Here is a 24,755-nt window from a genome sequence, read left to right on the forward strand (position 1 = left end):
GATTCATTGATTGATTACTTTATTAGCCGTTTGCATAGGATTGTTGGAATATGAAGGATGAACTGCAACTGCCTGTCACAGTGAAACCATCTCTAATGAAATTAGGGATGGTTTCCTTTACCGTAGCTCATTTAACTATTCACACAAAAGAAGAGTGGCACTTCTGTGGGGTTTTAAAGTCCACGCAATGTTCGCAAACATGTCTGCAGTGCAGTCTGAACCAAATTATCTTTACAAAACTTTAGACCAGAGTCACAAGACTTGTGCCTTTGTCTGGGGGGGGGGGCTCTCTCCATTCCGACATGTCTCCATTCCGACATTGACTTCTTATTGTCGGAGTGGCAACACTTCCATAGAGGTTAGGGTTAGGGTAAGGGATAGGGTTTGTGTCGGAAAGGAGACATGTCGGAAACAAGACATGTCGGAAAGGAGACATGCAACCCTTTGCCTGTTATATCAACACAGGTCATTGGACTCTATAGTACTTATTTTGTCAGTGGTAAATGCAATACTATGTTGGCAATCTGCTCTGACAGCTCATTCAGTGCATTGTTGACCAACTGCTATCAGAGCAATAAATGACAAACACAGACTTGGACTTGATCATTCACATCGATCAGTTGAATCAATCAATAGGTGTGTAGTTTGAAAACAATATCATGACCCCATCATCAGTATTGCACAAATATGGTGGGCACACACACACACATACACACACACACACACACACACACACAAAGCAAGAATAGCCGGTCTACAAGCTCACAATCTGTCAAAAAGCCACACACAGTGAGCTTGTAGATCGGCTACTTTCAGCAAAGAGACTTGGTGTAGGGGGGAAACTAGGAAAGGGAGATTAAGTGTAGAGTAGGGAAGTACAACATCTGCATTGTTTTAGAGAGGTGTGTGTGTGTGTGTGGGTGTGCGCGTGGGTGCGTGAGCTTGAATAATGCTTCTGTTAAGCCAAACACACTGCACACATTTTTGTACCACGTCCATCCAGCCTTAATTCTTGCTTCCACATCAGTAGACCCGAAAACACCAAACAAGGCATGTTCCAAACACAGGCTGACTAATAAACACTCCCCACTGACAGAAGTACATGCTTTAAGAGAAAGGGAAAAAGTCTCCGACCATGTGCGTTCCATAACTAAGCCTAACATAATCCCTGTGTGTGTGTGATGGTCCAGAGCTTTACTGCCTTAACCCTGCAAGGCCCAAATTAATTTCTACTGGCCAAAAAAAAAATGAAAAAAATCAGATGGTGTTGTAGGAGTCCTAATCACAGGAAAATGTAATGTTAAAAAAATAATTATGTTTTTGTAAGGTTTTATAGCCATAAATCATAAATCATAAATCATGCTCTAATTTGCATTTTGGGGATATTTTTCACAATATTAACATATGCACGTGTTCTAGACATTCTAATGATCACGAAAAACAATATTACAGGCATTTTACTTCTGTTTTAGTGAGGAATAGCTTCAGTTAAAAAGTGAGATGTTGTTCGTCCAGATGCTGGAATTTCAACTTCTCTAGGAGGTGTGAATGTCAGTCTCTGTGAGGAGTATTTATATGCAAATATCGTGGCCAATGGCATTGTAATACTAAACAATAGGATTTAATGGTGATGTTAATGTGAAAAAAGAACAGGAAAACTAATTATAGCATTTTTTTTTTTATTATTTAAAAAACGTTGCCAAAAAGCAACGCTGGGACTTGCAGGGTTAATGACGAGAAGAGGGCACGGCAGAGAGGAACCAGCGCACTCACTGGCTCTCGGCTTGTTAAATGGCTTGGCAGAGGACACTGGTATGGGCCTCCTCTTTTGTACTCCTCCAGTCCTCCCTCTCTCTCTCTCTCTCTCTCTGTACCCCTCCAGTCCTCCCTCTCTCTCTCTCTCGCTCTCCCCCAGCACAGACATACAGATTCCTATGCATTAAAGCATGGCCCTTGGATGATCCAGTGTATTCTATTGGAATTCAGGCTGGGGCCTGGGGCGATATGACTTCAAATCAATATCACGGTCATTTAAAACTTTTCGATTTTTTTTTGGGGGGCTTTTTCAATTAGACTAGAAAATTGTCAAAATAGCAGATCTGCAAGCTTATAGATTGTCTATTTTCTGTATTTGCTTATACCCCACAATTGTACTAGTCTATTCGTTGATACATAAGACGGAAAACTAAGACTTAGAAACCTTCTTCCCGATTATTCAACTAACCTACATGAGCATCGCTACATCGGTTATGGTTTCTAATTCTGGTTTTGATATATTTCCTTAGTACAGGATGGTCCGGTACATTAGGCTGGAATTCAGGCTGGCATAAAAGCTCCTGCCCTCCCAGAGCTGGAATGAAAACAAAGCACTGTGGCACAACACTGCACACCGGGGCAACAATGAGCTCTGAAAATGGTTTCCTGTGTGAGCTTAACTGCCGTGACGGCAGACTGGTATCGTTTTGCCACCTAGGAGGACACTAAAACCACTGCCAAAAAGATTTGGTCCACTCCACTCTCTTCGAGGAGCTCAGACGGAGCCTTGTTATTCGGACCTCGTCATAAGCTGCATGATCCACTCTAAGGACAATGGATCAAACACACATGTGGAAATCAGCAACAGTAGATAATGAGGCAGATAAGACATGGAAGTTAGCTGTTCTGGGGATAGCCTTGGATAGCACTCTCTCGTCTCTTCCCCGTCTATCAGCGTGGCCTAGAAACCTTTCCATTCTGCCCCCTTCCCCTCCCCTCCCCGTCGTGGTGCACACAGCACATGCTGTACCAGCTCTCTTAATCCTTTGACTCAGGATGAGAAGAATACAGTAAGTGCCCAAGCACCAACGTGCACGTGCAAGCAGCGCACGCACCCCCCACACACACGCACACACTCGTACATACAGTGCCCTCATATGACCCTTCACAAATACCCTGACTACACACACAGCAAAATCCTTGCATGTCTTTTAAAAAAAGAAAATTTCCATCAATTAACACTCAGGATTTGACAGTCTATGTATGATGTGTGAGTCAGTGTGTGGTCAAAGAGTGGGTGTCAGGTCTTCGTTGGCAGTGGTTCTCAGAGTGGGATCTGGGGACCCACCAGGGGTCTTTGAGGGGGTTCAACTTCACCGGCAAAATCTGCTAACATAGCATCCAAATCTGTTTGACCACTTATACCATCGGCTATTTGAAAATAAACGATCAAAAAGCTTACAAGCGCATCACATTATAATCTGCTAACATTTTCAAAACATTTTAATAACGCAAATCTTGGATGGTGTTCCCTGGCACAAAATATTTTCAGATGGGGGTTTGTGGCCAATTGCATATACATTTGGGGGTCTTTAGCATTGTCCCTTGGCCTCCTCAAGACATTGGTGGACTGTTGGCAGTGATGAATGCAGCTTCAGTTGGGGCCCAATCCAAAAGCACACAGGATCAGTAGCATTGTACAGGACAGTTCAGAGACTACGTACTGCTCCGGTCCCCATGGAGAGGTTCTATATATGGCTGTACAGGTGGGGATGATACCTGCCCTTGAATTTCTGTATAATCAGTTCCACTGAGTGATTCTCATAAAATGCTTCAACTGCACCAAAGTAATGTAAACTACAAACTATCTGACCAACCAGGGCAAGGGTTACAAGTGCTACCTGGTAAGGAAGAACATGCACAGCCAAACCCAAAAATAATCACAATGACTTACACAAGAAAGAAAACAGCTTGCACCCACACAAGTGCACCTGACACATGCTGACACCTTAACGAACCTCCATATCATCTACTCTACAGTCAGGGTTCCCACAAATTTTTACCAATGAATTTCCAAAACTTTTACAACACTTTTCCAGAATATTTAAACCAATTTCCAGTCATTCAGCGCAATAATGAGTCTCTTACCCCTATGAGTAATGCCCAAAGACAGGCAGTGTAGCAAAGATTAAGCATAGAATGAATAGTATTATGGTATAATCCCATAATTATTTGCTACACCACCTACAGTATACTAGGGCATTGATCAAGTGGCGGACTGTTACACCAGTCCGCCACTAAAATAGTTTTCTAATTTCAAAGTATTTCCAGGAATGTCATGACTGTGGGAACCCTGTACAGTATATATCTGCTGCTATACTGCTCACACACCAGATAGATATACTATGTGTAAATATGTGTGTAAAAAGAAAAATATATATATATGTGTGTGTGTGTGTGTGTGTGTGTGTGTGTGTGTGTGTGTGTGTGTGTGTGTGTGTGTGTGTGTGTGTGTGTTGTGTTTTACCCACTGTTTACACCTGCAAAGCTGTTATGTGACAATAAAGTTCATTCTGTGATGTTTGGAGCGCAGTGCTCTTCATCAGACAGACTTGTTTGATGCTCTGAGCTGTAGCCTGGCGGAGCCCGACGTCATACTGCGTTCACTCACTCATTCCTTCCACAGTATAACGTCTGGACTTCCAGGGATTGGCAGCGAGTATACTGATTATTCTCTGATCGGGGCCAATCAGTGACTGCTTCCGCACAACAAACGTAGTCTTTCCTGACAACAAGTGAAAAGCTTTCCCTGATTGGTCCATGTGTAGACGGTGACGTATGCATGCTGCAGCATTTTCAAAACAACAATGGCTGCCCTCGCGATGCAACAAGTGTAACAGTTAACGCTCTAACGATAAAACAAGCAATAAGTGCAGTTATTTCAGAGTTGGAATCAATTAAAACAATTAAAAAGGAACACGGGGGATGCGCTAGCGGAGTTCATCGGCCGAAAAGACGTGTTTGTTTGCCGTTCTTCCGACTGGCTGAGAGATGCTACGATGAGATGCTACGCTGATTGGTTAGAGGAGTCTGTCTGTCAAGGCAAGTACTCCCACCCACTTTTCAAGCTGCCAATAGTCCGAAGGCCAGACGTTATACTGTGGAAGGAATGAGTGAGTGAACGCAGTGAGCTGAGCACTGAGCTGGAAACGATGGAGTGAAGATGACCCTAACAACTAATGTTCGACCATTCTAGGGATACAACTTGACTATTGATGAGCCCCCATTTGTTAAAAACTTACTCAAGATCGTAACAAACTCAAAGCACAACTGAAAGAGTAACAACATTATATTGAATTAACGATTTTATTGATTTAATAATAACTAGCCCTTACCCGTTCAAAGATATGAGCTCCGAAATGATGTGCAGTGTGTGGGTTATGGGATGTGCACTGTGCACACAGTATATGAGGGATGGAAAGTAACTTTAACTGGTGCTTGCATGCTAATATGTAGGAGCATCAATGTAAGAAATACCCGTTCCATTTAACGGCTACAGAGATACTGTGTACCGATCTGCATGATTTTTGGACAACATCTGTAATAGGGCCAGAACCCCCCAGCCCCCCCCGGGGCCGCCTGCACCCCCCCCCCCCCCCCCCCCGTGTGTGTGTGTGTGTGTGGGTTTGTGTGTGATTGTGCATGGCCTGAACAACAGCGCCCCTCCCTTAACATGTGTGGTCACAAAAGGTACTGTAGGCTAAATAGATATAGATACACCATAAAAATGCTAATATACAGCATACGATTTGTGAAAGTGACAAACGGGCTTCACAGTTATGTCAGGTGTGTTCATATGCTGATGGTGATGCGATTTCAGATCAATTGCTCCAGCCACCGAGGAGAAACACTGAGACAGACAGACAGACAGACAGACAGACAGACACTCACTCACTCACTCACTCACTCACTCACTCACTCACTCACTCACTCAGACATTCGCAAAATTATAGTATAGATAGATAGATAGATAATAGATAGATATTAGATAATAGATCTGAATTTCTCACTACAAACACAAACGTACACGCTGTGCACACACTCACGTGAGTGTGTAGTACACAGGGTTCCCCAATTAGTTTTCCCAAGGGCCGAATTATGTCTAGGGTACCAAGCCGAGGGGCACAGCATTGCAGGGGGCGACGGTGGCGTTCCCGATACTCCAGCGACAGTTCAGATATCGTTGTTGTTGGGTGAAAATCTTGTATGTCCAAAACCGTTCGTTTTGCATTTATTATTTAAAAAAATATTTAAACGAGTGAAAACAGCCGTAGATCTGCTGTTTTCACTACTTTTGTGCGACGGCCTTGTACGATGAAGCAGGGCTTTACTATTTGCAAAAGAACGTGCACATTTGGAAATACGAGTTTCCAGCCGACAACGACGATATACTAGTGTTGTTGCTACTCTTATACCACCATTATTACTGGGGTTGGTGGGGGCCAGACAGTAGCCCCTTGCGGGCCGCAAATGGCCCGCGGGCCGCCTATTGGGGAACCCTGGTGTAGTAGATGCATAAGCGCGCACACACACACATACACACACGCACGCACACACACACACACACACTAACACACACACACACACACACACACACACACACACACACACACACACACACACACACACACACACACACACACACACACACACACACACACACACACACACACACACACACACACACACACACACACACACAGATTTCTTTATTAACCATTGTGTAATACACATAGGAATTTGCTTTGGCATACTACATTTTTGCATTCAAACAGAACGCAACACATAGTCACCACAGCAGCCATGGACGGCGCTATCTTGGAGAACCTGCGCAACAATTCAGGGCGATCAAACAAAACAAAAAAGCGACCGCCTTCCTTGAAGAGCAGATTCATTCACACACACACACACACACACACACACACACACACACACACACACACACACACACACACACACACACACACACACACACACACACACACACACACACACACACACACACACACACACACACACACACACACACACACACACAGATCAAACCTGCAGATCAGACGCACACACCAACAAACAAACACAGGGCTGTAAATGTCAGAGGAAATGAGGGCAGCTGTGGCTTTATGGTTTCATCTGTTCCGTTATATTTATCTGACCCTCTCAGGTGTTTACTGGACACGTCTCGCCCGCATTGATTATTCCATCTCCGTTTTGAAGTAGAAGAGGGAAAGTGTCCTATCCGCTCCATGCAGCTGTGCTGGGGGTGTCTTTTTTTAAACCGGCGAGGTTTACTGAGAAGACTTATTTACAGCCTGTGTCCTATGGGAGCGGTGCTGGAGTTACAGTACAAACATTCACACGCTGATATCTGGGAGAAGCCCTCTAATACAGTGGGCCATCGATCAAGTGAAAGCACTCTCTCTCAGTGCCTTTACTTACTCGCACAACGGCATTCTGGTAGAGGGCTGACAATTTCCCTTTGCCAGTCCAGGGATTTGAACTGGCGACGTTTCAGTCACATCCTCTCTTTTCTAATCTTTTCTAATCTTCAGTTGATGACCCCAAAGATCAAATACATTTTAAAGGGATATTTCACTTTCAAAAAAACTTCAGCAAAATCACAACCAAAGGTTTTTTGTAAAGTGAAATATCTCTTTAAATCATGTTAATTAAGCTTGATGAAATATTAGTCAGGAAGACTACCATGCATCACATCCCTCCATCAATCAGTAGTTGACTCCTTCTGTAACACTTCCAGGGAAAGCCATCAAAACTTACTCGTCCCTGCTTGTCTGATCTCTGTGATCGAAACGGCACAAATCGCAATGCAGTGTTCTGTGGAGAAGTACCACTATACAGAGAAAGTCTGGATGCTGAGGCACTCTTTGATGGACTATCAAAAAGTAAACAACATAGGTGTGTGGTTGTATATACGGTACTAGGGCACTGCCGCACTGACATATTCTGTAGTTGTTGCTGTCAGTGCTTCACAATACATGACGTAACGTTAAGGGGGGACAGAATGTCCTCAAGGCACACCTGTATTCATATCCATCCATCCAAAGATAGCCTCTATAGCAAGCATGTGTTATCATCTCTTATCTCTCTGCAAAAGTTTGGTGTTATTTAGTAATGATGAATACAAACTAAGCCCTATTTCACAGTTTCACAAATCTATCTATAATAACTGCATGGAATCTCTGTGTGTCTGTCAGTCAGGCTCAAACCTGGAGTGTGTATCATGGACGTCGTGATGTGTCTGATGAGAACGATTCGGTCCCAGAACCAGCGGCTGCCCAGAATCGAAAATCCAAAAATATCACTGTCTGTATCGCTGTGTCCCTTTTATGCCAATGTATGGAGATCTTGTTCTATCATAATCGGTACTGCACTAAAAACAGATACAACAGGTGCCTCTGACAACAGGTACAACAGTTATGCATACCCAAAGGGGCATTGATTAATTGAATACAACAAGACAACAATGGAAACAAGCCCTTTTTTGTGTTATCCTTAGCATTCTTGTATAACTGTACCTTTTGTACTTTTTGCAAACTGTTAATAAAGTATTCCATCAGTCAATCATTGTGTTCCCAACCGGCATCGTTCCCAAGTGAAGGACACCTCCAGTGATCGTGCCAGATAAATGTAGAGCGTGGAAACCTCGGGTGGGGGTGGGGGTCATTGTATGATCAAAGGGATGTGTAAACACACATAAAAGGCTTTTGTATAAACCCACTGAAGCTTCAGTTGAGCAGTTATAATGTGAAAACTCTCCGGTCAAATGCTTCATGATCATCAACAATTGTCACGGTGAGCCTAGACAGAGTCTTGAGAGACCAACTTTCTGGTGATAAACAAATTAAATATAAGTCTGCCCTGATCAAAACTTCTTTGTAAAGAGAAACTTTAATATGGCCGGATTCTGAAGAAGAACTTCTGAAAGAATAATTTATCATCCTTGTCGGAATTGCGTTGCTAGGGAACAACTTGGGTCCAAGTTTATTTCCTGCCAGCCACTGACATTCACAAATATTGCAACAGGAAATACTAAACTTGGACATATTTTAGAATGTTTATGTTGTCAAGTGTGAAGACGTCTATAGTAATGAAACAGAAGCCTTGGAAACAGCTTCAATTACAAACACCTTGGAAAGTTCTGATAGATGAATGTGTTGCACTTTGTTGTAAAGTATGACATATCCGGGACGTGATGGATGTAGTGACGCAATGATCGCAGCCAAGGACTTTCATCATATAAACTTTTTAAAGAGCAACAAATCTGCCTCTAGTGATCAGCCAGTATGTGGTGCAGGCCAGCTAAATGTTGACACATTGCCAAGCTGATTCTCTGGCTTTATACAGTACAGTCTTGCAGTGCTGAGAAAAAGGGTACAGCATTTTTGATATACAGGTAATGTCCATATTGTTGCTGTCGGGCTGAAACCTCATAGTCGAAAACTATTACTTTTCAGGATTCAAATTCCAAAACAGCCAAGAGAACTGCTATTTTTGATACTTTTTGAGTGACGTTGTAGATAACAAAGTAGGCATGCTTTTGCAAAACAAACATACAAAGTTAAAATATGGAGATAAGAGGACTTACTGACACTATGTAAACTGACATTGAGAGGGCAGAAGCCACTTGAGTGAGATATCGGTGTTGGAAGTAAAACGCAGCTGAACCTCACATAGCAGCTTTCCCCGTATTTGCAGGTTCCAATTAAAGCACTGCGGGCTAAATAGCAATTTCATGTAATTTCAGTGAAAGAGTCATGTTTTCATAGCTTAGCCTCTTCCCGACACCCTCAAATATCAAACTTAGTTTGGTATATTTATAAACACAGTATATGATATACACAGTAAAGGGAAGCCTCCATTAAAACACGCTTGAACGCATGGACACGCAGTCACGCTTGTATGACAATGTAAAAGAAAAGGATCTGAATTCTAATCCAAATGCTAGTACAAACTTCACGCCAGCCATGACCAACACACCCAACCTCCACTCCACTCTACTCCCGTCTGCTGTTCACAAGTTCCACTCAGGCACACATGGACACACACGCGCGTGCGCGCACACACACGCACGCGTTTGCATTACTATACTATTGAGGATGTGTGTGGTTGAAGCTCAGCGACATGTTTTCTATACTTGAGCAGAAAGACTTCAAAGGACTCCGATGTAAAAAGAGCACAAAAATGTTTACTTCAAAAAATGTGTTCTGTTACAGAACCTGAGCTCCCTTTTAAAGCTACAGTACAGCATTGTTTTTTTTACCTAAAACATCACCATGAATTAAACAAATTATTAATGTATTTTTAACTTTTAACTTAGCTTATTTCACAATTGCATAAATCAATATACATTAACTGTAAGCCAAAATACAAAATCACAAAATAAGGCAGTAATTATTAAAATAATCATATTAATCAAACTTGGCTCCCACAGAGGACATCAACATTTTAGGACGCATTGAAAATAGCAGGACAATTGCAGATCTACAAGCTCACAGCGAGGCATTGTGAGGGCGTAGATCAGCTATTTCTTTGTTGTTAAGAGTTAAGATCTGTTTATTTGACAGCTATTTCTTCGTTGTGAGTCTAAACTTACGTTTAAAAGGGAAACCTATAAGTATAAACCTAACCTCTAAATGTCTAATCCTAATCCCAAACTGAATATATTTTTTTAATTATTATTGTAAGCCTAACAATCTTTGGGGGGCAGTTTATTTGTATATAGTTCTTAAAGGACCACCTCACCTCTGGGACAACCAGATCTTATTTTATTGTTGTTTAGGACACGATCAACACAATCCTGAGTTATTTTTTGTGTTCAATCTGTGTTTTTAGTAGAGATGTTACCGATCAATCGGCAATGGATCGGATCGGGCCGATCAAAGCGTGATCGGCGATAATCGGTGGTTTAGATCAAAAGGTAAATTCACCGATCCGATCGGATCGGTGCATCCGATCAACCAGCCGTTCAGTATGCCCACTTGAGGCCATTTTGGGGTATTGATTTCCACAGTGCTGAAGGAATAATTAGTTACTGCTATGATAATAAATACATAGTAATGCTGGTAAATAACTATAAGGCAAATATATAAATGAATTCATGAGTGAATGAATTAATTAAAGTTAAAACATTAACATTTAGAAAATATAAATAATAACTTGATCGGATCGGTGATTGATCGGTATCGGGTGATCAAACTTTTGTGATCGGTGCTCGCTGATCGGTTCCAAAAAACCTGATCGGACCATCCCTAGTTTTTAGACATTTTAGTATTTCAGCATGCAACAACTGGTCATATGAAGCAAATACTGGAATACTAAAATATCTAAAAACACAGATTGAACACAAGAAATAACCTAAGATCTGGTTGTCCCAGAGGTGAGGTGGTCCTTTAACCATAAAACAATCATTTCTGGTCAGGAGGACCAAGAAAACGGTCCTCATAATTTCTTTCTTCTCTAACTCTACTATGCTTGTGGCAAAGTATAGTAACACACACACACACACACACACACACACACACACACACACACACACACACACACACACACACACACACACACACACACACACACACACACACACACACACACACACACACACACACACACACACACACACACACACACACACACACACACACACACACACACACACAGCCCTATCCACTCAGCCAGCCTCCAACTCCAAGCCTCGAGGGGAGAGCCATGAAATTATTCCTGACAGGACGGATCACAGCGCAGTGCAGGATGAGCTGTCTGATATCAACACTTTCCTGCCTGCCTGTAGTGTGTGGACCAGTGTAAGGCGGGGGGTTTGCAGTGATTTCCCCTGGCTGAGGCTCCAAGAGCATCTGCTCCGCTGACTGAAGAGCTCCAGGCTACAGCAGCGCGCTGGACGCGCCATCGACACCGTATCACCTCTGTCACACGCGGACGGCTTTGTAGCGGCAAGCGATGCAATGCATTGCTTTCCAGTGGTGGAAAAGGTGCTCACATTTGTTACTTAAGTAAAAGTATGAATACTACAATGCAGACATACTCTGTTAGGGTGCCCACCAAAATACCTATGAGAGTGGAATCCGCGTTCCGCCAAAGCATTTCAATGAGTGTGAACCGGTTTCATGCCAGCAGAGGATTTCTGAAAAGAAACGCTCCCTTATCAATGAAATGCATTGGCGGAACGTGGATTCCACTCTCATAGGTATTTTGGTGTGAGGGCACCCTTACAAGTTGAAGTCTGGTATTCAGAATTTACTTGAGTAAAAAATACAAAAGTATTGGCATCAAAATGTACGTACCAAAAGTAAAATAACTCGTGAAGCAGCAATCTTCTATTTCATCTTTGCAAAATGTATGAAATGATTTTAAAATAACAGATCTACAAGCTCACAGTAGATCTGCTATTTTCAAATAGCCTAAGTGTATATAGGGCTGAAGTATGTTTTGTAATAATATTTAAAATCTACAAATTAACTAGTAACTAAAGTTTTCAAATAATTGTAGTGCAGTAAAAGTACAAGTATTTGGATCTGAGATGTATAGTGGAGTAGAAGTATTGGAAATACTCAAGTAAAGTACAAATACCTCAAAATCGTACTTCAGAACAGTACTTAGTGACTTTCCACCACTGCTGCGTTCTATGAACGCCACTTTTAACCTGGCACAGATGTTTTTTGGATGTCACATTTTGTGACCCACTGCTGTGAGCCAACATGCACAATATCATCACCCTGACTCTTATTTGACCAGAATGGAACAGAGCCTTCGTTAGTATCATTGGTAACATCTATGAAGGAAGATGCACAAAGTATTTTCAATATGGCTGCTGTGCATTGAGCCTATTGAAAATAAACCTTGTTTTAAAATCAAAATACCCTGGGGAGAAACAATGACTTGACAACTAAAAACTCCCCTCCCATAAGTCTCAAAGAGTTACAGTCGTAAAAGACTTCCAGAGCTCCAACAGGGAATGTTGGACTCAGATCAGCAAACATAGCTGCAGTATTATGCCTGTGCTTGGCCCCTGTGGATGGGTGTCTATCCAAACATGACCTTTGATGTACAGAACACGCAGAGAAGGAAAAGCAGACAAAATGTTGGCACATTGGTAGCTGAGCTGTAAGTTCAAATGAAAACAAAAAACTTTGAGGAATTTAAAAACCAGAGAGTAAATGTAAATGTTTGGCAACAGCCTTGATCTAAAGTCTGTTCTGCCAAAATGACTCGCTGGGAAGATGTAGGCTCGATAGAGCATTGGTTCCAAAAGGTTTTAGCTCGAGACCCAAAAGAGAAATATTATGTCTTGAGCTCTCGCCGAACAAAACTAGTGAAAATAGCCTACAAGCTCACAGCGCATTGTGATGTGTTGTCACAAGTGCACACACACAAACAATCACACAGATATCCAAACTACCATTCACAGTTTCTCACATGCCATACACACATGTTAGTGCTACAAGTGTGGGAAGAAGACATTTGGCAGATTTCTTATGTAACTGCCACTAACTGGGGAAAAAAAGAAATGGAGTTTGTCAAACAGTGTTGATTCTTTTGGGGGTTTTGTGATGCGCCTTAGGTGCATTTTATTCAGGGCCGTTTGGTGCAAATAAAATCAATCAATCAATCAATCAACCATTCAATCAGACAGACACAGAAGGAACTAGAACTGCATTCTGTCTTCTGTCTACTTGTGCGCCAGCAGAGTGCGCCATGAGGTGCACTCACCACTGGCATCACCCAGGAATGCTGTCCCTCATTAGCTGTTAATGATGAAGTTGCCAGAAATGCTGGTCCCTGATTGGGCTACGGGCTTAAACAAAGAAGGACACCGACATACTGTACATACATACATACATACATACGCAGCCAACGCAGTACTTGCACACTCTGCTGGCGCAAATAATAAAGAAACCGTAAGTGAGTGAGTGAGTGAGTGAGTGAGTGAGTGAGTGAGTGAGTGAGTGAGTGAGTGAGTGCGCGTTGAGTGCGCGTTGAGTGAGTGAGTGAGTAATTTGTAGTCCAAACTCCATTGTACGATCAATGGTGTTGCTTGTCGACAAAATCATTTCTTGACTCCCCTGGCAGCTGCTGCTTGGACGGTATGTGAATTTCAAAATGATAAGATGCCTGGGGTTCTTCCTGTACTTAAGGCTCTACTCTGGAAGTCTGATCTAAGCTTTGATGCAAAATGCATTGATCCTCTGTCTCGCCCATAACATGTACCCTAAAGGAGAAATATGCCCAAATAATTAAGAGATTTCAAAATTCTATTTTCTTCTCACCTATTCTGTTTTTCTGTATGTTCTGATCGTGTCTGCGTGAGTATGTGTATAAAGGTACACACGTTTATTTATGAATTTGAAATTATCAGTCTTTCAGTAGAAATTGTTGTGTGCAGCTGTAGTATGTAGATACACTCATATACATTTAACAAAGTTAGAAATATATTGTTTGTGTATATATTTAAAACATTTTCCCATTGACCACCTGTTAATTATGCCATGGACAACTAGTGTGTTGCACATTAAGTTAACCATCTGGGGACCCCCCAAAATAATTTGGGGACCCCCCATGGTTGACAACCAGTGGGTTAGGGGTTATTTTGTACCTTCCAGAATGACCTCCTTGCCAGTCTTCTTTAGGGCCTGCACAGCCTCGTCGTGTGTGGCCTCCCGCAGGTCGTAGCCATTGACAGACAAGATGGCGTCGCCGACATAGAGGGCCTCCGTCTGGTCCGCTGCCAGGCCCTTAAAGATCTTGGAGATGAGGATTGGCATCTTGTTCTCCTTCCCACCTTTGAATAACAAACAAGGGGGGAAAAAAATGTTAAGACGCTGAAGGCAGAAATAAAAGGAATGGAATAGAGTCTGGCGTGGAGTCTGCGTGTTATGTTTGTGACGTCTACCGCTGGTTGATCTAGGATATTCTAATATAGGATATAAAACAACTGCAGTGGTCGTCTAGGGACCACCAGGTGGTCCCCAGCTGAATGATGGAGAGTTGGTAACTTATAGATCGCAATGGAACCTTGAGAGCGTAAAATGAAACCAAATGGACCCGAATTATGTCCCGATAGGGACAGAATGGGACAGATAGTAAATAATGTTTGGCACTATAAGTGCCTCTGGCCAATCACAGCATGTCTTTTCCAGGACCTGCCTGACAGGCGCTATCTTCCACTATCACGCCAGAAACCCGAGTTCAAATCTGTTATCGGTAGGGCATAAAATGCCCGGCTCCACACAGGAGACTGCTACCCTGCATGGCCATTACAACCCTCACTAGTACTGCTGCAATGGGAATGGAAAGCACACCACCCACCACCACCCGGCTTTCGCCCATATGTCACTCATCTATGCGCGACAAAAATAAAAATGCACCACCCACTACACCACCAGCCCATAACATAGTCGTATGCTGCTGTGCCATCCTTCATGAGCATTTCTAACAACTGATCTTTCTTCTTTTCTGGCTCAAGCACCGGCATCCATGCACCCACAGACGCTGGGAACATCATATTCCAGTCCAGCTGTGTCCACAAAACGTCCATCTCCAAGCAGAGGGTCTGGCTCCACCACTGCCCAGATAAGTTTCTCCTGTCCCTGGATTCACTTCAATCTCTCCCATGCATTACTTTTACTTTTTGCATTACTCTCATGAGCACTTATCAACCAAACTATGGGATCCATGGACTATTAAGTCAACAATATTGTCATGTCAAGTTTGTGCCTAGTATTTACGGTATATACTACACAGTAAAATCCTTAATGTTAATGTATCAGTTTGTAACTCCAAAAGTGTACAAATGAAACTAAATTTAAACCATTTGTTTAAATTGTAAACTGAATTAAAGGGATATTCCACTTTCAACAGGGAGCAGTGGTAGGGCTTCTCTCCACATACAAACCCATTGTAACTTCAAACTCCATTTTAACCATGATAGATTCATTAAAAACACCCATTATTTTTTCTGTGGACTCATTTTACCTTCCTAATACGTGAGCAGGCCGTGTTTTTTCGATAACTTTTTTCATTTATTTTTAATAATTATTTGGAAAAATGGAAAAAATGAAATACAAAAAGATAATTATTAAAAATAAATGAAAAATGTTATCGGAAAAACACGGCCTGCTCACATATTAAGAGGGTAGTATGAGTCACCAGAAAAAATAATGGGTGTTTTTAATGAATCTATCATGGTTAAAATGAAGTTTGAAGTTACAATGGTTGTGTGTGGGGAGAGGCCCTGGGCCTGTAGGGCCTGGTAACATTTACATCAAATATCTAAATATTCAATTAAGCTAATTAAAACTGTTCAGGGTGTTCATAAAAGCCTGATTAGATGATAAAATTACCAAAAGTTTTTTTGAAAGTGAAATACCCCTTTAAGTTGAATTAAAAATGAACCTAATTTCGAGCTTATCTTCATAGAATTGGTCCTCACTAAATGCTCATTATAAGATCTACCCACACTGTGTCTCAGAGGTGGGCTGTGGACGGTACGGAAATTTGCCTACCAATGACATCATTGGTGGGGATTCCAATAATGGAAAATACAGCCTTTCTCTTACTGGAAAGTTAGCACACTGAAATAGAAGCAACTGTTGTTTGCCCTGCCCAACAGGACACAGCTTTTTAGTTGGGCATGGAGCCGTTTTAAACTGAGGCAGACACAAATGTTTTCTGGTTAATTGAACTATGAATTTGAGGCAGTGGATTGCAGATTTTTTGTCATGTGGATTATGAGACATTAAAAGGGAACCTAACCAATATTAAATGTTCATCCTCTCATTCTGTTGTAAGTAAAACAATCTGACACCACACTTCTGAGTGTGTGTGTGCCAAGAGCTCGCTCTATCTGCACTTTGTAAATCCTCAGCCTACATAAAATGACAAAGGAACAACAGGATTTATCTTAAATATTGTCAAAGTTCCCTGTTTAGTTGTAGAAGTAGTTGTAATGTAGAACAACTAAATCCATTAACAAACCTTCTTGAGAATTTAGAAAGCATGTACATTACGGTACACTACTATACAAGATTACACTTCTAAACAATTATACCACTCTGACTATACAATACACAGTATCTGTCCAAAAAAAAGATTACTAGTTGTAACTTGTTGCAAACGCAGCAGAGTCATTTACAACTTTTATTCACTCTGAATAAGACAACTTCAGTCGCCAAAACTACAACTAAAGGAGCACTTGAGGACAGCACCAGACAGTTATTACCCAATACCCTCTCAAAGTAACTACTGCAGTTTCTTATCTCTCTCTCCCTCTCCCTCTCCCTCTCTCTCTCCCTCTCTCTCTGCCCCCATCTCTCTCTCTCTGTCTCTCAATACTCTTTTAATGAAGGTCAGTTCCTATGCTGATGGATCTGCCATCTTCCTGAGGGCGTCCATTCTCCATGACAAATGTTGTCAATAATGTCAACTGTAGTTGGTCTCTGGCCTTCAGGACGGTGAGGAACGATCCAAAACAGGATTAAATCAAATTAATTCCGAATGTATCTTTCACAGGTCGGCTCTCAGTGGCGTTCGTGTGGACCCCAGGGCATTTAATTCATGAAGCCCCCATTCCATACTGGATGAAGCTGAAAAAAAGGGGTAGGAAATGCGAAGAAAGAAAGAAAGAAAGAAAGAAAGAAAGAAAGAAAGAAAGAGAAAGAAAGAAAGAAAGAAAGAAAGAAAGAAAAGCTGCAGTTCCTCTCCTAAGAATCTCAATCAAAGCACCCCTCGAGGTCTGTCTGTTCTTAACTTATACTTATACTGAACTTGCGTGCAGAAAATAGCTAATCTACACTTTCACAACGTTCCAAAAAACGAAATAAATTGGCCATTTTCGGACACTATAAAAGTACACTATAAATCAGGTTGCTCAATCCTCGGTGGAAGACTGTCTGCTCCCTTCAGCGTGATCTACAAGGTTTATGACTAGTAATGTGTCTGTGTGGCCCGGAAGCGAGTGCTTTACTTGCACACTGTACAGCGCCGCAGCAATCGACACTTGTTTACCAGGTGATGGAGTGTTGAGAGAGAAAAGAGCCGCTGGTGACTCAGACTCACTGAGACCTTGACCCTTGCTGATGGATTGTGGGTAATCGCAAAGTGGAGAAGAGGTAAACGAGCGCCTTCGGCGACGGACGGGCAGTCTGTGTTGTGCGAATGCCACTGACCCTCAGGGACCGAGGGGAGAGGAATGGTCTGATTCGGCGTTGAAACATTTTTTTCTTTTTTTTATCTCTAAATTAGATCGAGAGCAGATATTGTTCTCATAGAAAATTCTGTCTGGAAAAAGTTGAGTAAAAAAGAATTAATGAAGACATGGCATTTTTGGTTGGAGGGAGGAAGACAAGCTTCTTTCTCTGTGAACTGTTCACTGAAATGACTTCACCCCCACAGCCAGTGATGGAAAGTCACTAAAGACATTTACTAAAGAACTGTACTTAAGTACAATTCTGTGGTACTCAGTAATTAAAGTCAGTACCACCTTTACCAGCTGCTGTGATGAACACAATGCATTGCATTACTAATTATAATCCAATAACAATAATAGTATTATGAAATGGGCCATTATGCATAATGAGTATTTATAGGTATGTATGTAGTGCCACGCATGTACTGTATGTATACTATAGCCCCTTTCTCATTAAACACTGGAAAATGTCCAGGGAATCAAGTGGGGAACATTGTCCAGTGTAGGCCTTTCACATAATGTAACGTGGACCATTTCAGAAGCGTTCACACTTCACACATGAAGGTGAATAGCCGGTTCATAACATGACAGGTGGTGTCTGGGTAGTAGAGGCACATTTAAAGGGAGATGCAAGGATCAAATGCAATCTTTTTTTAAAACGAACCATCCTCCGAGCAGGAAAACATAGAGAATGGACATTTATGTTTTGTGTCGCTTATGAGCCATTGATCAGGGAAGTTAAATCGGTGAATATTTCCAACTCAAAACGCTAATAAGAAGTCGAATTAAATGGATTTCAGCTGACTGTTATCTCTCTCTCTCTCTCTTCAAACACCTCGTGAGGAGGGGAGGCACCACAATTGTCGACAATAGAAGCGCCATCAACAGGTCCACTCGCTGAATGTAAATTCACCGGACAAACACTGCATCCATTCACAGATTGAGCTGTTACTTTTAGTAACATTTTGAATGCAGACTTTGCTAATTTCACTTGAGTAGAAATAAATATATATTATAGTACTTCTTCCACCCCTGCTGAATAGCAATGGACAGTTGTTTACCAGGTGATGGAGTTTCGGGAGGGAGATGGTGACTCAGACTGGCTGAGACCTTGACCCCTCTAATGTATTGTGCAAAGTGCAGAAGACATACTAGACAAGTTTTGGCATTGTGGTTGGTGGGAGGAATACCTGCTTTTTTCTCTGTGAACTATTATTAGAATCATTCGCCTCACAACCAAATGTGGGAATAATTTAAGATACGAGGACATCAGTGCAAACCATGCACAGTAACGGACAGTAGCACTTAGGATTTCAGTGTGCAGGCCTGTGGTTTTCAATCTTTCTGTGCTCAAGGTGCAACAATGGGCAAGTCGAGATCTGTCAGTATGATGAATTTGTTTTTACGCTATACAATTTACCTCTGTATTGAGAAAAGTAGGTCCATCAGGCAGCAGGCCTAATCAGGTCTACAGTCTGTCTACATATGCACCCAGAATCACAGGTGTAAGGTAAACCCCACTGGAAACTTGTATTGCAATATCAGTGTAGTTGTCGATTTGACAATGGATTTAATTAACTTATTGGATTGTCCAAGATTTTAATATTGTGCATCCATAGTTTTTACACGCAGAGAATGGGCTGAGGAAGGAGAATGGGCAGCATTCGGATGACACAAAACAAACTGTGAACAAATATTTGTTTTTATGTCAACACTAACAGATACCATTGTTGTCACTTTGGTGTGAAATTAAAGCGTTTGGTGTCTTGGCTTGTTCCAGCCATTACTGCCCTTCAGTCTAGCACTCTGACACCAGAGCTCTGACTGAGTTTCAAGGCTCTAAAAATAGCAAGTGTGAAACCATTCTACATTTTAGCCCCATAAGCCGGGCAAGTTGACAAACAGCAAATTATAATTTACAACAGCCTGTGTGGGTGTAATGCAAACGCAGCAGAGGGTTACGGACAGTAAAGACATTGTTGAGGAACAGAAGGCTGTCAGTCAGGAGATTAAACCACTTTCATATCATTATAGGCCAAGATTAATAGCGAAAATAACCTTGTTTTCGCTCAGTTCACAACACGTTGCATCATGGAATGTTGTGAACTTTTAATTATTCATTGTACGGTGAAGTATAATAATAAGTGTTTTAAAGTTTAAGCATTAGTTTACTGGCTCTCTGCCTGTTTACACCACTGTAGAAACTTTAGCCATTAGCCAATTACCCTTTGGAGAACACCAAAGCCCCACAGCCCACACCAATGCCCAATCTGCAAGCCGCTTATCTGTGTCCTTTCCAGAGAAGGCTGGGACCAGGTCGTCAGCCCGTCTTTAATTACCGCTGGCTGGCGCCTAGTCAAATAGCATCGCCAATCAGAATACCACTTAGTTTCCCAAATAGTAGGTTGGGACCCATTTGTGGGTCACGAATCCATTTATGCGGGTCACGAGTGAATATCCCTTTATTTTTTGTTTCCGAAATGTTGTAATTAATTATTATTTTCACGAGATTTTCTAAAGATTTCCGCAAATATCCACACATTTTCACGAGTTGAAAACAAATTCAGATATTTTCCAAAAAGCTATTAATTAATTAATTAACTTAATGAAAAAAAAATATATATATATATATATATATATATATATATATATATATATATATATATCAAAGAAATTCCCTATTAGAAAACTAATTTGTAAGTAAGTAGTGAAATAGCAGATGTGCAATCTGCTATTTTCACTAGTTTGGGTCGTGGGCAAACATCTGAGCGAAAACGTTTAGGAACCACTGACTTTGCTTTTACTGTCTGGAATTCCAGATAGGCGGTATTTGTAGTTTGGAAACCTTCCATTTGTTTCCATGCACTCGTCGGGAGGACTTAAAAGATTGTGAAGTTTAATTCCAAAATAAACCATTAAATGGTTCCCAATTTCTTTCTTAATTATTAGTTTTAACATTGTGAAAACGGCTTGCTTTCAAAAAACGTAGAAAGTTAAACGTGTCTACAATCTTCTGTAATTTTCATATGTACTGTAGTGAAATAGGTAAACAAGGTAACAATTTCTTGCCACATTATCTAAATAGTAATCATGCTCAGACCTGAGCTGGTGTCTGAGTAGGCTACTGCTTGGTATTTGGTACTGTAGTAACAAGACAAAACTCCTGCTTATCATGAGCGAGGTTATTAACTCTGAACTGCTCATTATGCTAGATCAGCACTCAGGGGGTTGGGGGGGCATTCTGAACCTTTATTTCAGTCGTTGCCAATGTTTTTAATTTAAAGGACCCTCAGTTTTCCCTAGCATGGACCCCAGGTCCATTTGGTTCAAATTATTTTGTACACTATTGGGAGTTATAGACCTGCAGGGATCCATTTCGTTCCATTTGTACACTCTTGGAGCCACAGACCTGTAAGGGTCCATTTGGTTCCTGACCATCAATAATCTAGCTTGGGGGACCCCCTCAAATGACCCCTGGGGGTCCCTGGACCAAACATTAAGAACCATTGCTTTATTTGACAGGTACAGTGGAGAGACAGGAAACACAGAAAAAGAGAAGTGATTAATTTTTTAAATAAAATTGTTTTCTCACCGCAAATAAAAGTAAAATATTAGAAGCCCCCCCCCCCCCCCCCCCCCCCAGTCAATGTAGTTATTGTATAGGGTTTAAATTGCTCTGTCAACGCCATTAAAGTTATTGCTCTTTACGGGCTCATTGCGGTGCAAAGTGGCTCCACCCACAAGATGAACCGCTTGGAATACAGTGCTGATACATACGGTAAATGGGCCAATGGTCACCACAGCATGATGTGGTCGCTGAACTTTGACATGTATTATCATAATAAGTCACAGCATTCATGAGTCCTCCCGGCCGCAGGATTAACATACTAATATCTCCTCTAGTTGACTTGACAGGCTATTAACTCTGACCTTGAAATGGACATGTGGGAACGATGACCACCTCACACATCGATTATACTGTACACAGCAATTTCCTTGTTTTTCTCCTTTCTAATCCCCGGCCTGTCCTGACGTGATGCAGTCAGTCGAACCAACAAAGGGCCATCGACACCAAAAAGCACTCACTATAAATGTAAATATAGTAAGCAAGTAGGTCGGAGTGGCTTATTGTCAGTATCACCCGAGAAAGGGGGCCTCTATCCCCTTTCCAATGTGCTAGACGCCTGCGAGATTGCTGAGGTGGAGTGCGACACATCAATACCCAGTAGTTTACCGCATGAAATAGGTACACAAGTCGTGCTAATCATAAGATAAGTTCGACCCCAGAAGAACTTTGCAGTCCAAAGACGAGTGCTCTACCAGCTGAGCTACACGTACAGATCAAATAAAGTAAATATATTGTTTTAATAATCTTTCTAACTTGGGGCGCCCGCTGGCCTACTGGTACAGGCGCATACCACTTAGGCAGTGCCACATAGGCATGGATGCCTGGCGGCGGCGCAGGTTTGATTCCCGATCCGGATGACCTTTGCCGCATGTCACTCCCCATTTCTCCCCCCATTTCCTGTCAGTCTACTGTCCTATCAATAAAGGCATAAAAGCCCCAAAAAATTATATATATATAAAAAAGAGTGGACCGCGGAGTCCACTCCGCACCACAACTATCATGACAATGACAGTGGCCAACAATAATGTTGCGATCACATTCAGAGTGATTTGATGGAAGATATAAACACTGACAGCCAATCAAATCCATCCCACCCACTGAGCATCTTTCAGGCTATTAGACATCTAAAATATCTAAGCGGCTAGGCTAAAACCAGGTTAAAACTGGGATAAAAGTTAAAGTTTTTTAGACGGCTAGGCTTAGCTTAGACGTTGAAACGTAATTTCAACGTCTCTATATAGACCGTCTACTGTACACAGTATAGCCGGTGAAATAACGTTGCTTCAACAACTAAGTTAAGCTTAGCCCTCAAAAATGTACCACGTTCAACAGGTTTAGAATGATATCGTTCATCAGTTGTGATACTTCATTATTTTTATAGTCATCTAGTATAGTTATCATTCTTAGTGGGAACAACCCATTACTCAATGTCTTTTTGTGTTGAATAAAAAGAAAACAGCCTGTGAATTTATCTTCGTTCTCTTTCTTGTCTCCCATGTTTCCCTATTCCACATACCCACTCACCTAGTCCTTTCATCTCTCTCCAATCCCTCCTTCCTCTGACATTTCATGTCAAACATAGTTCAACTCCCCACAGCTGACAGCGTGTCACACTGCCCAGAAAGGGGTCAGCCAGTGGAGCCGACAGGTAAATGGATGCTAGTGCTTTATTAAGCACTGACATCCATCTAATTATGTGCAATGACGAAAGGCAATTATGCTAGCAATGTGTTTGTTGTGATACCACTGTTGTGGGGTCAGGGGCCTAATGAATATTGAGAAAGTATGCTGTAATATATGGTTGACTAAACTACTGTATGTCAGAGGCAGTGGGTATTGACACAACGTAAGGTTGCATTAATTTCTTTTTTACATGCAATGAACTTTAGGGGGAAATACGGACCAGTGTGCAAGCTTCTAAGTGATATTTATTTATTTAAAATAGGTATTAGATATCTGTATATTCTAACAGTAATCATTATTTGTTCAGTTTGTAACAGTGGTCAGTCACCCCATCTCTCCAACTCTTTAGTGAACAGAAAATGCATGTTCAGGTCAGGTGCACCAATTTTATCCCATCAAGTGAGAGAGAAGGAGGATACAGTCAGGATACATAGTACAGAAGTGAAATTGGAAGTGATGAGACAAAACGTTTGCAGACAAAACTAGGACTGGAACACTATAAAATTTAAGTTGATAAATTAGTTTCCTCTTCTCATTGAATTAAATTAGTATCTCGACGTGAACATTTATTTTCTGTCTACTAAAGAGCTGGCAAGATGGCAAGATGTTACTGAAAGAAACTTTCTAGCAATGATTACAATCAGAATATAGAGCTGTAATGTTTAAACAAAAAACATTCACTGCATCAGAATTGTTCACATAAATAGGGTCTGAACTTGGTGAAAGTGAAACTAAGTGAGGTGAAAAGGAATATGAACGAAATGTACTAGAGATTGAGACTGTCTGCCATTCCTCGCATTGGCAAACAGAACAAACCTTCCTCTTATCAAACCAGCAACCTGAATCTGAACCCGAAAGGTATTTGAGAATACCAATCGACCTGAGACAGGTGAACTCAAGCTTCTCCACGTCAGTCTGCAGGACTGGAGCCTTGCTTCCTAAACCCCCGCCTCCCCCCAACCCCAGGACAACTCCAGATTACAGACTAACTAACATATAGGCTCATTTTCCTACTTATATTGATCCCAAATGACTGTCCATGGGGTCCATTAGGCAGAACTGCCCCTGTCGTCCAGTTTCCCCAGCAGCCCTCACAGCATAGAGTGGAGCCCATACTGTAAGCCTATATTTGTTGCGCTCAAAATAATGTATTTTCTTTTTGAGCGGTGGTCACACCGTCTCCATAGCGTGGCCGTGTGTGTAGGTATGTTTGTGGGTGGGTGGGTGGGTGGGTCTGTATGTAGCCTCAAGCCTGTGTAGTACCTTTTATGACCACACATGTTAAGGGAGGGGCGCTGTTTTCAGGCCAGGCCAGGCCAGGCACACACACACACGCGCACACACACACGCGCACACACACACACACACAGGGGGGAAGGGGGGGGGGGGGGGGGGGTTGGTGGGTAAACC

General features: G+C 41.8%; 1 protein-coding gene across 1 annotated transcript in view; it reads right to left on the reverse strand.

Moving 5' to 3' along the window:
* The window catches only part of snta1 (syntrophin, alpha 1), a 76,804-nt gene that overhangs the window by 46,292 nt on the left and 5,757 nt on the right, over positions 1-24,755 (reverse strand). Inside the window, exon 2 of the mRNA XM_080727269.1 lies at positions 14,444-14,629. Within this exon, the coding sequence (XP_080583395.1) occupies positions 14,444-14,629 (186 nt within the window). The remainder of the gene's footprint in view (positions 1-14,443; positions 14,630-24,755) is intronic.

Source organism: Nannobrachium achirus (genome assembly GCF_963921795.1).
Source record: "Nannobrachium achirus genome assembly, chromosome: 6".
In the NCBI taxonomy this organism is placed as follows: domain Eukaryota; kingdom Metazoa; phylum Chordata; class Actinopteri; order Myctophiformes; family Myctophidae; genus Nannobrachium; species Nannobrachium achirus.